Source organism: Mustela nigripes, chromosome 2, assembly GCF_022355385.1.
Source record: "Mustela nigripes isolate SB6536 chromosome 2, MUSNIG.SB6536, whole genome shotgun sequence".
NCBI classification, from domain to species: domain Eukaryota; kingdom Metazoa; phylum Chordata; class Mammalia; order Carnivora; family Mustelidae; genus Mustela; species Mustela nigripes.
Window position 1 is genome coordinate 98,702,542 of NC_081558.1, and position 15,195 is coordinate 98,717,736.

General features: G+C 45.0%; 2 protein-coding genes across 3 annotated transcripts in view; one reads left to right on the forward strand and one right to left on the reverse strand.

The window, feature by feature from the left end:
- The window catches only part of SEC22A (SEC22 homolog A, vesicle trafficking protein), a 70,087-nt gene extending 64,483 nt beyond the window's left edge, over positions 1–5,604 (forward strand). Inside the window, exon 7 of the mRNA XM_059391079.1 lies at positions 1,358–5,604. Coding sequence (XP_059247062.1) covers positions 1,358–1,558 — 201 coding nt within the window. The 3' untranslated portion in view covers positions 1,559–5,604. The remainder of the gene's footprint in view (positions 1–1,357) is intronic.
- A 5,686-nt stretch (positions 5,605–11,290) lies between these two features.
- The window catches only part of ADCY5 (adenylate cyclase 5), a 148,077-nt gene continuing 144,172 nt past the window's right edge, over positions 11,291–15,195 (reverse strand). For both annotated transcript variants that reach the window (XM_059391081.1, XM_059391080.1), the window contains one exon: positions 11,291–13,740. In XM_059391081.1, coding sequence (XP_059247064.1) covers positions 13,612–13,740 — 129 coding nt within the window. In that variant the 3' untranslated portion in view covers positions 11,291–13,611. The remainder of the gene's footprint in view (positions 13,741–15,195) is intronic.

A 15,195-nucleotide genomic window follows, 5' to 3' on the forward strand; every position in this document is an offset into this window, starting at 1 on the left:
CAGTGGGTTAAAGCCTCTGCCTTTGGCTCCAGTCATGATCCCAGGGTCCTGGGATTGATCCCCATGTCGGGCTCTTTGCTGGATGGGGAGCCTGCCTCCCTTCCTCTCTTTCTGCCTACTTGTGATCTCTGTCTGTCAAATAAATAAATAAAATCTTTAAAAAAATTTTTTTTAAAGAAATAAAAAGATTTAATAGAACATTTCCACATTCTTTCTACATTGTTGTAAACACCTTAAAGTCCTTCCTCTCCTGATGCCTGGATAGAATTTCACAATTTCTGCGTCTTTCTTAAGACTTTGTAATCACATATAATTCCTATATTTAACAGATTGTGAATTTAGGCATTGTCTAGAAAACAATTCATTCAACAAATTTTTATTGAGTACTTACTTACTATGTGCCAGGCACTATTCTGGGCACTGGATAAAGTGCCCACTGGATAACAAATCAAAAATCTCTTCTCTCATGAAGCTTAGATCCTATTGGAAGAATATATATGACAGACAAAACAAGCACATTTGTAAAGTGTGTTTATCTTGTGGAGAAAAATAAAGCAGGAAAAGGTGACTGCCACAATTTGGGGCTTATGAGGGGTAATTTCTTTATTCTGTTTTCTAAAATAGCAGTTATTACATTCTCTGTCCCCCTGTTCCATCTTTTAAGACATAACTATTTGGTATTTTATATACATAATATGATCTTTTGTATATATAATCTTTCTCCCTCCATTAGAATTTAAGTTCTATGTGAGCAAGGGCTTTATTTCATAACTTGAAACTAAAGAACAATGCTTAACTTGTAGCTGGCCCTCAATAAACATCTGTTGAATGAATTCTACCTCAAATGTTCACTCAGATGCTCTACCTTACTAGTTCCTGGCGCTTAATGGGAGAGCAGTAAATATTTGTGGATTTCGTTAATATGCAGATTCAGGTTGTGTAAGAGTCCATTTTGCTGTGGTTTGTTTGAGGTATTTTGTACTTTTCTGGGCTAAGAATGAGAGATGGAATCCCCTCAGGCCCTGAGTGTTTCATAGTTGCCTGACACCTTGGAGGAATATGTGATGTGCTCAGCCTCTTTGCAAGGGAGTCATCAAGTTGCAACTCTGTTTTAAAATATGATATAAAATGTATCTTTTGACAGTGACAAGCATAAAAGGAAAAATCTGTTTTCCTTTCAAGCTGCAGCGCTTTCGTAGCTGAATGTCTTAAAGAGGTTACGTTATCTTATCTGTAGGTGAAAAATCCTCTTATTCCACTCTTACATTTTACTCTGTGGCCTGTTAAAATTTTATAATAGAAGCATCTATTTCTTTTCTTGTAACCCTAATCATCTTTCATTTTATATTTTGAACAGTGTTATTTACTTGTCTACTACACCGGCTGGCGGAATGTCAAATCTTTTTTGACTTTTGGTTTAATCTGTCTGTGCAACATGTATCTCTATGAACTGCGCAACCTGTGGCAGCTTTTCTTTCACGTGACTGTGGGAGCGTTTGTTACACTGCAGATCTGGCTAAGGCAAGCCCAGAGCAAGGCTCCTGATTACGATGTCTGACCCCATCTTTCAGATATACTGCCCTGGCCTCCGGGGGAAAAGGAGGGAGCGTATCTTAACTGCCACTGTGATGAAGAAACTGTTCACCACACTCGAGGAGCTCTGCTTTCTTTCTCGCCAGCTATCCTTTTTGTTTTAAGTCCGCATGGCATGCCTGAGAGCATGCAGCACCCGCTAGGCAAACTCCTCATGTTAGTCGTGGGATTATTATTCAGAGGAGGAGGCGGCTTCTCTCTCCAGGGCCACGATCGTGGAAGAACAGTCAGAAGCCATTTGGAGACTTGGCCAGCGGTCTTTACTCCTTCTGAAGAGTTCAATCAAAAAATGTGTGTGGTACATGCTCTGAGGACCAAGCGGGAACTCTACAGTCTGGGTTCGCCTTTGTGAGGCATGAGTATAGCCCAAATAAAAACATGCCGTGGAGTTTGTGTTTAAAACAACTTGCTAAATATCACATTATTTGCACACTTACAGTACCCTGAGTTTATGAAGTCCAGGATGGTGTGGAATTGGTTCTTTTTCCTTTTATATTTTTTGCTTGAATCCTAACTCTGGAAATCACTTGATATAGGAAAAGGCTTCTTATGAGCTTATCTCTAGAACATCACAAGTATTGAGAACATAGTAACATATGTTTCCTTCCTAGACCATGTCTGTAGTTTCTTTTGAAATCACTTCTTAAACATGGAATTTGTTAGATTATAGCTATCATTCCCCAGACTTCAATCACTTGAGTATTAACATATACTATTATTTTTAGTATTTATCTTTTAAATCTTAAAATAGTTTAAAGACAAACTAATCTCTACTCCAAGAGAAAAACCAGCATCAATTTACCATGAGTTAACTACAAAATAAAACAAAAACTGTTATTAAATTCTAACTAAATACTAATACCACCCCCCACCACCACCACCAAGGCTCTGAATCTCTGAAGCCTGCTCTTTGTTGCAGTGAGAGAGATCTTACCCAGTATGAAAATGGGGCTCTCTCTGTGGAATTATCAGAAGGGTAAAACTGTAAAGGGAATGACATTTTCACTGTGATTCTGCATTATTCACTTCTGTGTTGTATACCGCCTAAAATCCCCTTGTGTGCTGCCAGTGTTGTGGGTCGTGCTCTCTGGAAACAGTGACCTGTGCTAAGAATCAGAAGGTGACTTCTCCCAGCAGCTCTTTCTATTTTGTGGCTTCAAAGAGTTCAGCACCTAGTATGTTAGAGAATTTGTTTGCTTTTTGATAATAATAAACGTTCAAGCAGTTATGAATTAATAATATAGGAAGCACAGTTTGATTCCACTAGCAAAATCTGCCAACTCTCTGGTTTTAGAAGGTACCTTCATTAATGATTTTCTTTTGTTTTTTAAAGAAAAGATTATAAAAGTATATATATAAGGTACTAAAATTTGATATCCAGAAAATAATGGACCCATTACGTATAATTCATGTTACTGGGTGTATTTATTAAGCAGAATAGTCCAGAGGGGTAAAGTTGTTGAACTACCATGTTTGCCTGAACCCATATTATGTAGGTATATCTGCGACTGTAAAACCTTGCTTAGCTAGAAGTCTTTGTTGCACTCCCCTTTTAGGAGAATGAGGCAAAAGGAAGACAATAAGTTTGTAATATCAGGGATTTATTTAAAACGGGAAATTCCATTTCAGTTTTCTGCCTCTAGCAAAACTGCACAGAAATTATGTATATTCTAGAGCTACGCCAAGATATACAACATGATATTAAATCAGCAAAATCAAGTTGATGTATGTTTGTTATTTTGTACTTTTTTACTGAGCCAGGAAAGGGAAGTAGTTCAGTTTAGAAAGCTTTTTCTGAACTAATGGTTGAAACAAGAAGAGTTCTCTTGTAAATAGCCAGCTAACCAAGAAGATGGAGCATTCTGCGATTTTACTATATATATTGCCACTTTATGGCTCGCTTACCAGTTTGGTTCAGTTTGGTTCTTCTTATTGAATTATTGAATTATAGTGTTTGGTGTTTGGAGCATTCAGCAGAGACATTTTAAAATTCACCAGCTGTCTTTAAAGGCTTAATTTGTTTTTTGTTTTTGTTTTGTTTTGTTTTCACTGCTCTTTTGGATAATGGGATGTTTACATCTTAATGTAAAAAAATGAAAATAGGCATAAATAATGTTTATGTATAGAAATGCTTTCTTTCATTATTTGGTGTCTGCATTGCTGAGTGTTTATATAACTTCTCTGTCTCTGTGATGTTGCCAAAGAAACTATTATGAATTTGGAATGAAAAATTTTTGCCATGAATGTAAAGTTCTTAAGCTCATTAGACTTCTAATGTGTATGATAGTAATATCTTCCGATTGTACTGTACTTTAAAGAACAAGTTTCTGTTTACCTAATTATAATGAGTTTTGTAGTGTAGGAGAATTACTTGCCTTCTTGTTAAGAAGGAGGAAACTAAGGTAATCAAATGTTAATGACTTATCTAGGGTCACAGAGCTAAGCACATACAACTTCTAATCCCTTAGCCTTGGGGCGCTTCCCCACCAGAGTGGGGACTGATGATGATAAATAACTAAGGTGGTACTCGGGAAATAGGTCTGCTCTTGGTGAAATCAGGGAATTGGGGACTTAATGAGCTCAGGCGTGGTGTGGTAAATTCTTATCCTAAGCTAAAATTGGCTTGAAATTAGGGTAATTCTGAAATACTGCTTTTTTATTAAAGTATGCCGTGAAGGCATAGATGCTCTCTTTTATATCCTAAAAATAATTCCTTTTTTTTTTTTTTTGCTTGGGGTTTTGGGGTTTTTTTTGTTTGTTGGTTGGTTTTTTGTTTGTTTGTTTGTTTGGGTTTTTTTTTGGTCTGTTTTTGTAATGTATTTATACCTGGCCTCCTTCCCAAAAGAACTTGAAGCATGATACCAAATAAGACTTACACAGCAATGGCAATAAAATATGAACAGAAAGGGAGAAAAACAAGATCAGTGAAAATGAAGGAAGAGGGAACATGATGCTGTTATCAGGTATAAAACGTGACTCTTGAACTTCCTGGAGGTCATGGCTTAGAAGAAGGGAAACATGTTTTGCACTACTCTAGCTCTGTCTGTAAGTCATAGTACGCCACTTCCTCAGAAGCCAGGGACTTCTTCCTGAGGGATTCTGATAAAAAATGTTGGCACTTAGGGCTCCTGTGAAATCCTAAAATGAACAGAACCCTCAACTGTTTTAGATATTTGCATATTGTGATTGTGCCTTAAATCCTCAGCTTGTAACAGCTTTCAGAATGCATTTAAGAATGTTTGGTGTGGTTAATAGAGGATTTTGTTCCCATTAGGAAAAATTCTTATCCTAAGCTAAAATTGGCTTGAAAATCCCTTTGAGACAAATGGAGACATGGAGAATCTTTACCTAATTTTGTAATTTTATGATTTATATCAAGTGAATGTGCTGTCCCTGTATTAGCACATTTATTTTGTATTAAATGTGGTCTTTTTCACAGTGGAATCTAGTCTGGAGAAATGTCTGGCTCCATTCCTGTTAAGCCACATCTTTTTTGTTCAGTTTAAAAGAGCTATCTGGAGTATGTAGTAAAAGGATGAATAAATTCCAGTTGACCTCAAACATCAAGTGCAGGGGTTAGGGGCACCAACCCCTTCTTGTGCAGTCAAAAATCCATGTATAACTACTTAACTAGTAATACCTACAGCTTACTGGAAGCCTTACTGATAACATAGTGAATTAACACATTTTGTCTGAAGATAAGAGAACATTTTAAGAAAATCTTTTTTTTTTTTTCATTTTAAAAAATCTTAAGAGAAAATGCATTTATAGTACTTTAATTGTAGAAAGGTCCCATGTAAGTGGCCATGCACAGCTCAGACCTGTGTTGTTCAAGGATCGGCTGTACTTCGAAAGCAGCCAGCACTCGGATCGAATTGAACACTCAGCCTTACCACCAATTATAGGTGACTCCTCAGGGCTGTTGTCTTTTTCTACGGGCAAGCCTTCTTTGTGTTTTTCTGCTTTATCATCTCTAAGGAAATGCTGCAATAAAATCAAACCTGATTTTCAGTTCTAGTTGGCTTTAGTAATATGCTCCCTAAAATTTTAGTTAATGAAAGAAGTCCCTCCAGCTCCAAGCGTGATGGATGAGTGTGTGTAAAGGCTGTGTTGCCTGAGAAGGTAACTCAAGTCGTTCTGTTGATTAGGGCTGGAGGTGTCCGATCATCTTCATTAGTGCTCTGGGACTGCTGCTGAACGCTGACGTTATTGTAGCTTCCTGTGGGAACAGTGAGCTTTTCAAAGAGAAACCGTGCCTGTGGCTGCCACTATCGAAACTTCTTCCCCGAGTGGCCAAGCTTTCTAGATTACTTTATTTCACAGGTGGAGTCACAGTGTGGAGGCACTGTGTGATTGCAAGTCATGTGGCCAGTAACAACCTTGCTCATGAACAGTGATTGCCATTGACACATGTGTATGTGTTTTCTTCTGCGTTGGCAGTACCAGTGTATAATGAATACACAGTGTATAATGAATAGCACAGTTGGAGACCGTAGGAAATTCGAGAAGAAAACAGACTTAGTTCTCAAGGAGTTCCTGAAATCAATAGCCTAGTCTTACAAATTGTTCCTGCTACATCCTTGATAACAAACAGTATTTTCTGCCCCACCTCACCCACAGTTCCATTGGCCCTTTTCTCCTGTATTCCACAGCACAGCAGTGGGATACAGGGGTTAAGGGGCTTGACCTAAGTCAAAAAATCTAGCTCATGTGGTGGCACCAAGATTTTAATCCAGATCAGACTTACCCAGAGCTCATGTTCTTAACCATCATGTAATACTAAGTTAGACAACATGTTGAAGTGTATAAGGAATATATATTGGAATGTATATATAAGTAGTCTACATTACTTTTTAAATAAGAAATTGGTCAGTGCTAACTCCTGCACTGTGGATATTCTAGACTGAGGAAGATGATTTCCTAAAATTCCTGTGCCTATAATGGTACATCAAGACATGTGGCTGCAGGAGATATGGTGAAATGTAAGTGAGCCTTAGATTTTAGGGCAAGAAGCAATACAGTCTGCTGTTTGTAGTGAGACTAACTCATGAATTAATGATTCTTGATGTAGAATGTTAAAGTTTCACTAGTGATTCATTTATTACAAACATTTGCTTTCTCTTATTTTTTTTAAAGATCCATTTATTTTATGAATCATTTATTTAGTGCATGAGCTGGGGTGGGGAGAAAGGCAAGAGAGAATCCCAAGCAGACTCCCCACTGAGTGCAGAGCCCAACATGGGGCTCAGTCCCATGACTCCAAGACCATGACCCCAGCCAAAACCAAGAGTCAGACACTTAACTGACTGAGCTACCCAGGCACCTCTCAAACATTTACTTTTTCTAATTGAAGGACAGAATCAATTGCTTCTTTGATATAAAGTAGTATTATGGAAAGTCTGCAGTAAGTGGTCCCAGATGTATTTGAAAACACTAAATGAAAAATAGAACTATTTGCAATTTTGAATAGTGATTATGAATTTGGAGTCAGACTCCCTGGCTCTCACTTGTTCTGGCATGGTGACCTCAGCAAGCCATGTAACGTCTCTGCCTCCATTTCCTCACCTGTAAAGTCAGGATAATAATAGTACCCAGGGCAAAGTGTTTTCAAGAGCATTTAATGAGTCAACAAACACAGAGTACTTAGAGCCTGGCACAGTGAGTGCTAGGACAGCATGGGCCACAGCATTATGGTCTTAGTGTTACTATTCCTTTCAAGGTAATAAGTCTCTTGCATTGTAAATGCCTCTAAATATAAGTCATTGTACAAAGTTTTCCAGAGATCACCCGCTAAGTGAGGATCCTATTGAAATCTGCCCTGGCAAGCTCTTGGGTGCAGACTTCTGGGCAGGGTCGTGAGGGTGCATTCAAAGAGAGGAGAAGGGTTTGTAGAGACTTGTGCTTGTTTCTGTACAGGTTCTGTGAGCGTAACAAAATCCATCTGAGGTCAGTGAGCAAGATTATGTCGTCTGGTGTCACCCAGTCCAGCAGTGGCAGACTGTGCTCTCCAGGACCCCACATTCTCCCAGGTGCTGGCGTGCTGTCAAAAGGGGAAGGTGCCTCTGGGATCCTCACTTGTTCATTGTGGCCCTAGCACTGTGGCACCATCATTGTTTGATCTGATCTAGTGGGTACTCTTGAATGGTGGCTGCCCTAGTGTCCACCATGTAAGGGCCTTCCTGAATGTGCATGTGTGTGTGGTCTCTGATAAGGAAGCAAAGGGTGACAGAATGAAGCCAGCAGCCTCCAACCCACAATACAGAAATAACATATAGATGCTGGGGATGTGAAGCTCAAGGCACTCTTAAAAAGTGAAAATGTGACATGGATTTTAAAAGATTAGTCTGATGCAGAATGCAACTCCCCCCCCCACCCCCCAAAAAATCCCACATGAGCCAAGAAGTGCCACTCCAGCTAACTGACAAAGTCAAAGCACAGAAGCAAATTTTGCAAACTTGGAAAATAGAGATGCTGACAAACCAGAGATTTCAGGGAGGTCTAAATTAGAAATTGGCTGAGGGGGAGAAAAAGTGATGAGGTCCCTCATGGACTCCAGTGAGAACTCTTTAATTCCCCAGCCTAACAGACCAGCAATAGGGAGCGGGCCTTGAGGATGCGGATGCAGTCAGCCAATGATGGGGTGGCTCCATTCCGTTCACTAGAAACTGACGGGTGGGTGAGGTTTAGGGCTGGCAAGCCAGTTGGAACAGGGTACCTACTTTACCCTCAGCCCTAGACAATCCTCTTCCTTCTCCTTACTGTCTTTCCCCTTCATCCCATCTGCTGGACTTTCTGCTGGGTCTGTGAACTGAGACTGGTCACCTAACCCTCTGCACTGCATGGAGCAGAGCCCTTGGTAGGAAAGGACTCCGGCCACTCCGCCGAGGTGCTCGGCTACTGTTGCTGCTGCTGCTGCTGCTGGCGTATCCGGAGGAGGTCCAAGCAAAGGCTTTGGCAACTTTGGTTTGAAGGTGATCTTCCCACAGACCCCCCTTGGTGTGATGCTTTTCATCTCATTTGTCTGTCTTCGGCTTTAAAATCTTAAAATCCTGATTTGATTGTGTCTATGTCCGTGTCATACTTGGGGTCTGGCGCTTGAAGATTGGACAGGGTCACACAAATATTTAGAATCTGAGAATGCCAGAGGAGAAAGGAGCCTTGGAGGTCAGCCATTCCAATGGCCTGACTTGGCTTTGTTTTTGTGTCTATCGTGAGAAGCAGTGACCCTTACAGGTGGGAAGGAAAGAGGCAAGACGAGGACAGCAAATACCATATTTCTTGTTCCAAGACGGGGGGGGGGGGGCACCCACTGAAGGGCTTTTTTGAAAATCGGAAAGGCAAAGGAAAGCTATAGTATTACAGTAAAAGGGCCTCAGCTCATCTGTTGTCAACCTTGAGAAGTGGCAGGCCCTCTGTCCCTGTAAGGTCATCAGTGCCCAGCCAGATGGGCACAGTGGACAGAAGTGGCTGTGGGCTAGAGCGATAGTTTTCGCCCTGGAAGATCAGAGCAGCCCAGGAGATGCGCCAGTCCTCTCTCCCACCGTCTCCTGGGCCTGGGGGCAAGCACAAGTGAGAACATGTATGGGAAAGCTCTTTATACACTTTGGATGAAGTTCATCCAAAGGCAGGGTATGAGGGGCATGGTATTCCCTGGTCTGTTGTGCCCTCCCCAACCCCATCCCCACAGGTAACACCGGCCCTTCCAACTCTCCTCCTGATCCCTGTGCTAAGTGGTGCCTTTTCATGGCCAACATGGCACAAACTGTCCCTTCTCTCGGGAGACAACGTGTACAGCATTCATTGTCTTCAGTGAGCGATTATTTGGGTTTAGGCAAGCTCAGAAGCTGTGGGTTTTCAGTGTGTGTCCCTGCACTTGTGTTCAGGCGGCAGCAAGAATGTGCTCAGCACTACTTCTGAGTATTGGCCATGCCGTGCCCAAAAATGCTTTCCTGGCCTGTAATGATATGGGCTCAGCATCTTTTCCAAGCTCTAGAGGCTCACTTTCTGCTAATCAGCAACTCGTGGCGAGGTTGCAACATTATGGAAAATAATTTTTATTATGTAAAAACCACAGCTCTGGGCATCATTTGACTACATGCCACTCGGGATGCTTACTTTTGGAAAAGTTCTGTGAATGCATTTGTATTTTTGAAAGTGTTAAATTAACATGACTACCCGGTGAGTACGTAGCTCCAGCTTTCTTGGTGCACCAAGCTTCACCATGTCTTCCCACAAACGTTGCTCACCCCGCTCTACAATCAAATCATCACCATGTTGGCTGAGGTCCAGTCTTGGTTTTAACGGCCTTTGCGGTCAGTGGATGTTAAAGCGTATCACTGATACATGTATCAGTGGTGTCTTTGCTAGTAAGTTTTGCTAATTAACATTGCAGGTATGGATATACTTTTGCCAAAAAGTGAAATCTATAAGGGAGAAACAAATGTGTTCTCTGGAACGAGCTCAGTGGAGATGGAAGCGGAAGGGCTCTTGGGAGTTCTGAGTTGCTTTCCCTGGCTGCCCTGATGTGCGCTGGGTGTGCCTGCGGTTTGCTGGGCCTGCCTGACTGCACTCATCCCAGCAGGATGGGGGTTCTTCAGGAGCTGGCCTGCTAACTTAGTCTAATCAGCCCCCACAGGTTGGCCTTTTCATTTGGTTTCCTTTTCTAATTGGTGGACCCTCGCCTGAAAAGCTCTCCGAGTCGAACATGAGTTCTATACAGTTGCATCCCACACCATGGACAGTGGAATCCTTGCCAATGCTGTCCTGATTCCTCGGAGCAGGGGGCCTGCCTATGAGCAGGACAGCCACATCTGTGCCGTGGGTGGCCATTGTTGCAGTGAGCCCAGTGAGGTCTTTTTCACTGGCTCCTTCATTTTTGCTTGACCAAGTCCCCGCCCTTATTTCCTGAACCCAAATAGAACCCTGCATTTGATGGGTGTGGCAGGCAGCCACTGCCTTTCTACCACCTTCCCTTTCCTCTTGAGGGAAGAGTCGTGCTGGGCATGCTTGAAGTTACCTGCATGAGCTTAACAGACAGGCCTGCTTTGAATCTCATCTTAATTGCCAGTTGTGTGAGTTTAGGCAAATAATTCAACTTCTGTCTGTCAGTGACGTGAGGTGGCCAGGAGGAACAAATGGAGTTTGTATGGTGCTTGTCCCCGTGCTCGGCACACACATGGTCCAGTAAATGGTAGCCATGGCTACTAGCTGTCCAGGCCAAGTCAGTATGCCTCCGGCCAGCATCTCCTCCTCTCCCTGCTACTTGGGTCCTTTCTGTGATCAGTGTTCTTGTATTTGCAACTTTCTTTCCCTTAGCATAGAAACAAGGTTGGCTCACGGGTTTTAAAACATCCTCTGCTCAACCCTGCATCTTTTCTGGTACCCATCCTTGGTCCCTTGTCCCCTTCACTCCTAGTGTCTTTCCTCATTCCTCAGCCTCCAGCACCCTGGGATCTGCTCTGCAGTCCAGTGAACTACCGCTTGCCAAGAACACAAATGTTCTCTCCCCTGATTGCCATGAGGACTGTGGCCCTTAGCCAACATTCTCTCTGTAGCAGCAAACCATTCCCCACTCAGGGTAGGTCTTTGCCCTCTGGGGCTCCCTCCCCAGTGCCCCATCAAGGGCTGAGTGCACTGTTCTTCAGACTGGAACCAGGCCCATGGCCCAAGCCACAAATCAGACCAGCACACATTACCAGTGAAAGTGTTTAATAGTTAAATTATTTAAATAGACTTTTAAATTTCCATGGGAAATCATAATCGTATCTGTTTTTGCAAGAGCAGGAATAAAAAGAGTGCACACCCTTGGAGGGAATGAAGAGCTAGCACTGCACGGTGTCACAGTCACTGCTGAGATAGGAGGGGTGGGCCCCCAAGAGGCCAAGGAGACCATAACCAACGGCGGGGGGGCAGAGGGGAACCACCAGAGGAGCTCAGCACACACACGTCACTAAGGTTGGAAGCAAAATTAATACCTGGCACCACTGGCGGGCACTATGGAGGGGAAGGGGACTTGAGACCACCACCGTGGAGAAAGCCAGCCCACCCAACAGATGCGGGGGGTTGGGGGGTGGCAATGCAGAACTCAAGGATGGAGCGGCAAAAGCATCGACAAACTTGGGCTGGCAGTTTCGGGTCTGTAAGCTTTGCTTCTCAGAGCAGAGTTCACACTGGGGCGAGGGATGGTATGCGGAAAGGGGAGGCCAGTGCTAGGGCCCAGCGAGATGTGGTGCGGCTGGGGGTCAAAGTCATGTTTCACAGCTAGCATATAGCTGCACCCCACCTCCTGCAAGCTCGTGTTGGAGGGGAGAAGAATTCTGCCCTGAGAAGCAACAAAAAGATCTGGGCACAGAACCCAAGGGTTCTGTTTGAATAGATCTCTATGATAATAGATCATTTTTCACTTTCATGCCCATATCCATTTTATACCCTGGTAGGGTATAAAAAAATTTTTTTTCTATATATTTAACTGCCCCCCCCCCCAAAAAAAAAAAACATAAACCAGACAAAAAATTTCTGCTAACTTTGCCCCTTGGACGCTGAAGCTGGGCTCTCCCCTTTTCTCTGTCTGGTCTGCAGATGGAGAGCAAAGCCACCACCCTACCTACACCCGAGGGCTGCATGTAAGTTACCCCCGAGTCTGCGGCGTTCTTTCTGGGAGAGCCCCCTGCACAATAGCCAACTGAGAAGGTCAGGCAGGTAAGGCTTCCTACAGCCCGCACACCAGCTGAGCGCCCGTGGCTGTCCCTGAGCTCTCAAAGCTGCCTCTCCCCAGGCAGCAAATGGCTGACAGCTCAGGGAACGGAGAGGAGACAAGACAGTGGTGTGCAGCGGCTTGGGGCTGTTTCCCTTCGTTCCAGCTGGGCCTGAGATGGGAAAACAGCTTTTTGTCTTGTTACCATTTGCATTTAACTTAAGGGAAGTGCTGTGTTGAATGTGATGTTTGCATGCATCTTCCCACTTCATCTGCGCGCAGGGCACCCCAAAAGCACACACGTTCCCTGTTCTGGGTGGACCTGGAAAACCCCCACAACTGCTGCATCTGCAGTGAGGGCAGCAGGCATCCTGTACGTGACCAGGTCAACAGCACAAACACACACACCTACACCAGTACACACACGGACGTACGTATGGTACAAATGCTGTGCACAGCTGTTATCTAGTATCATTTACAAAATATAGAATTTGGTATATTTGTTAGATCTCCAAGGATTTCAAGAATACAAAATCAAAAATACAAAAAAGACAAGTTGGGATCCCCACCCTCCCACCCCAGTGGCATCTTTGTTTGCTTGTGGGTCTTATACGCATACAACTAGCGTAGTCTAAAGAAGGGCACAGAAAGTTGTTTTATTTAATAAATATTCTTTTTCTCAGAACCACCCCTCCTTGCCTCAAGTCCTCTCACCTCCCCCGCACAATTCGCTCTGTTCCCCTTGAAGAGGCCTTGGCTACGTGTGTAGGTGTGGGAGGAGGACTGCGGAGAAGGCCGCAGTCCAGCCACAGCCCACGCTCCTGCCAGAAAACCCCTCCATGGGGCAGGGGCCGTGGCCTCTGTCGGAAGTTGAAAGGCTCACACAGAAAACCGGACCCCTGGGGCCCCTAGGTTCCTGGGGCCAGAGTCGCACCGCCGACCCACTCGGCCGAGGCCTCCCCCTCAGCCCTGTTGTCACACGCCGGGCTGCCCCACACCGTAAGAGCTCCAGCAGCTCCGCTCCACCCGTGCAGCAGCGGCACCCGTTAGAAAACTCGAGATTCAGATCACGCCTAGTGGAGTCTTCTACGGAGGAAACATCTTTGGTCAGCTTGGTGCTCGCAGGACGCTGGCACCGTGGGGCCTGGGACGGAGGCTGCTGCCTACCCACAAAGGCAGAAGCTGCTTCTGGAGTCAAAGTGGAAAATATCACCGGCGCGGCCACGTGGGCTAGAGCGCAGGCTTCCACCTGCCCACCGGTGCACAAAGAAGCCATTTCTGTTTCTCTGGAGGCCAGGCTGCCTGGCATCACCAGGTGGCAGCTGCTAACTGAGCGGGGGCCCCCCGTTGAGGAAGTAGGTCATCATCTCGCCTTTGCCCTTGACCTTGACCACACCCCTGCACTCCAGCTGGTAAGTGTTGGCAGCCAGTACCTGGTACATGTCCGTGGTGACCTGAGGAGGCAATGGAGGAGACAGGATAGGCTGTGGTTAAGCTAAGCTGTGAGTCTGTTGTCTGGTGGCTCTGCCTTACTGTCCCCAACACAGAGGGCGGGCAGCACCTCCCAGGCAGGGGCTCCTGAGGACTGACAGCTGCTCATCCTTGGAACTGCCTGTTAGAAACCAGAACAGCAGCACCTACTCCGTTCCAGGCAGTGTGGCCAAGAGCTCACCTGTGCTCTTTCAGTGCTTCTCAGAGCGTGGCCTGTGGTCCCTGAACTGCCTGTCACTGTCCACAGTGAGAAGTGCAGAAGGTGAGCAGAAGTGGGCATGTCCACAGCGTTCTGACCCTGCCGCCTCGAGAGCGAGCTTAAGACCAGTGTGCTCACTCACGTCTCACTCCACCACAGGCAGGTGGAAAGCCACTGCTTATCTCATTTAATCTAAGGAAAACACTTTTTTTTTTTTTTAAAGATTTTATTTATTTGACAGAGACCACAAGTAGGCAGAGAGGCAGGCAGGGAGAGAGAGAGGAGGAAGCAGAGAGCCTGATGTAGGACTTGATCCCAGAACCCTGAGATCATGACCTGAGCCGAAGGCAAAGGCTTAACCCACCGAGCCACCCAGGCGCCATAAGGAAAGCACTTTTATCTCAGGCTCAGACAACCTAAGTTCCTTCCCTGAGGTTCCACCGCTAGCAAATGCAGAGCCTGGATTCAGCTGTATGTCCTACTGCCCATCTGCTTTAGCTTTTGGAACAGAGAGGGGAACTCCCCAGTGGCTTCAGTCATCACTGCACTATTGCTGGGCGAAGGAGAAAGGCTGACTGGAGCAGCAATGCAAACTTGTGTCTTGCAAGGTGACCTGACAGCTATGTGAACACACCCTACGACACCCCTGCTGAGGATCCTGGCCCCGCCTGGCTATCACGCCTGGCTGGGCTGCTGGAAGGAGACCTGCTGTGTGATCACATGTATTCCAAGAATGGAAATGCCCTATGCAAAGGTGAGGTGCCAGGCCACTGTGTCATTGCAGAGTCCTTCACTCATCTATGGGTGGGGTCAAAATTTCTATACACGTGTGCCTCTCTCTCCATCTTCCATCTTGTTGTCCTTTCTCCTCTTGGCACAGGGTTGGAGGGGAGAGAGAGCCATTTGGCCCAGTCCCTCCATCACCCCAATCCCTACACACCAGCCAGGCCCTAAACACCAGCCAGGCCTGGTTGATCTGGCCAGAGCTTTGCTGTCTGAACAAAGGGCTGACCCTTTGTTCAGAGGTCCTACAGGAGAGAGAATTTAAGGGACACTTAAGCAGTGTCAGTGTGAGCAAAGGGCCTTGAAGAGAGCACAGGTCAAATGGGAAAAAGACCAGGGAAGCTAAGTAACCTGCCCACAGGCTTACGGGGCACTGGGGTTGGAGGGTACAGGAAGAGAGCCTGGTCTAGGGCCTCACTGTTGTCGGACTGAAGCA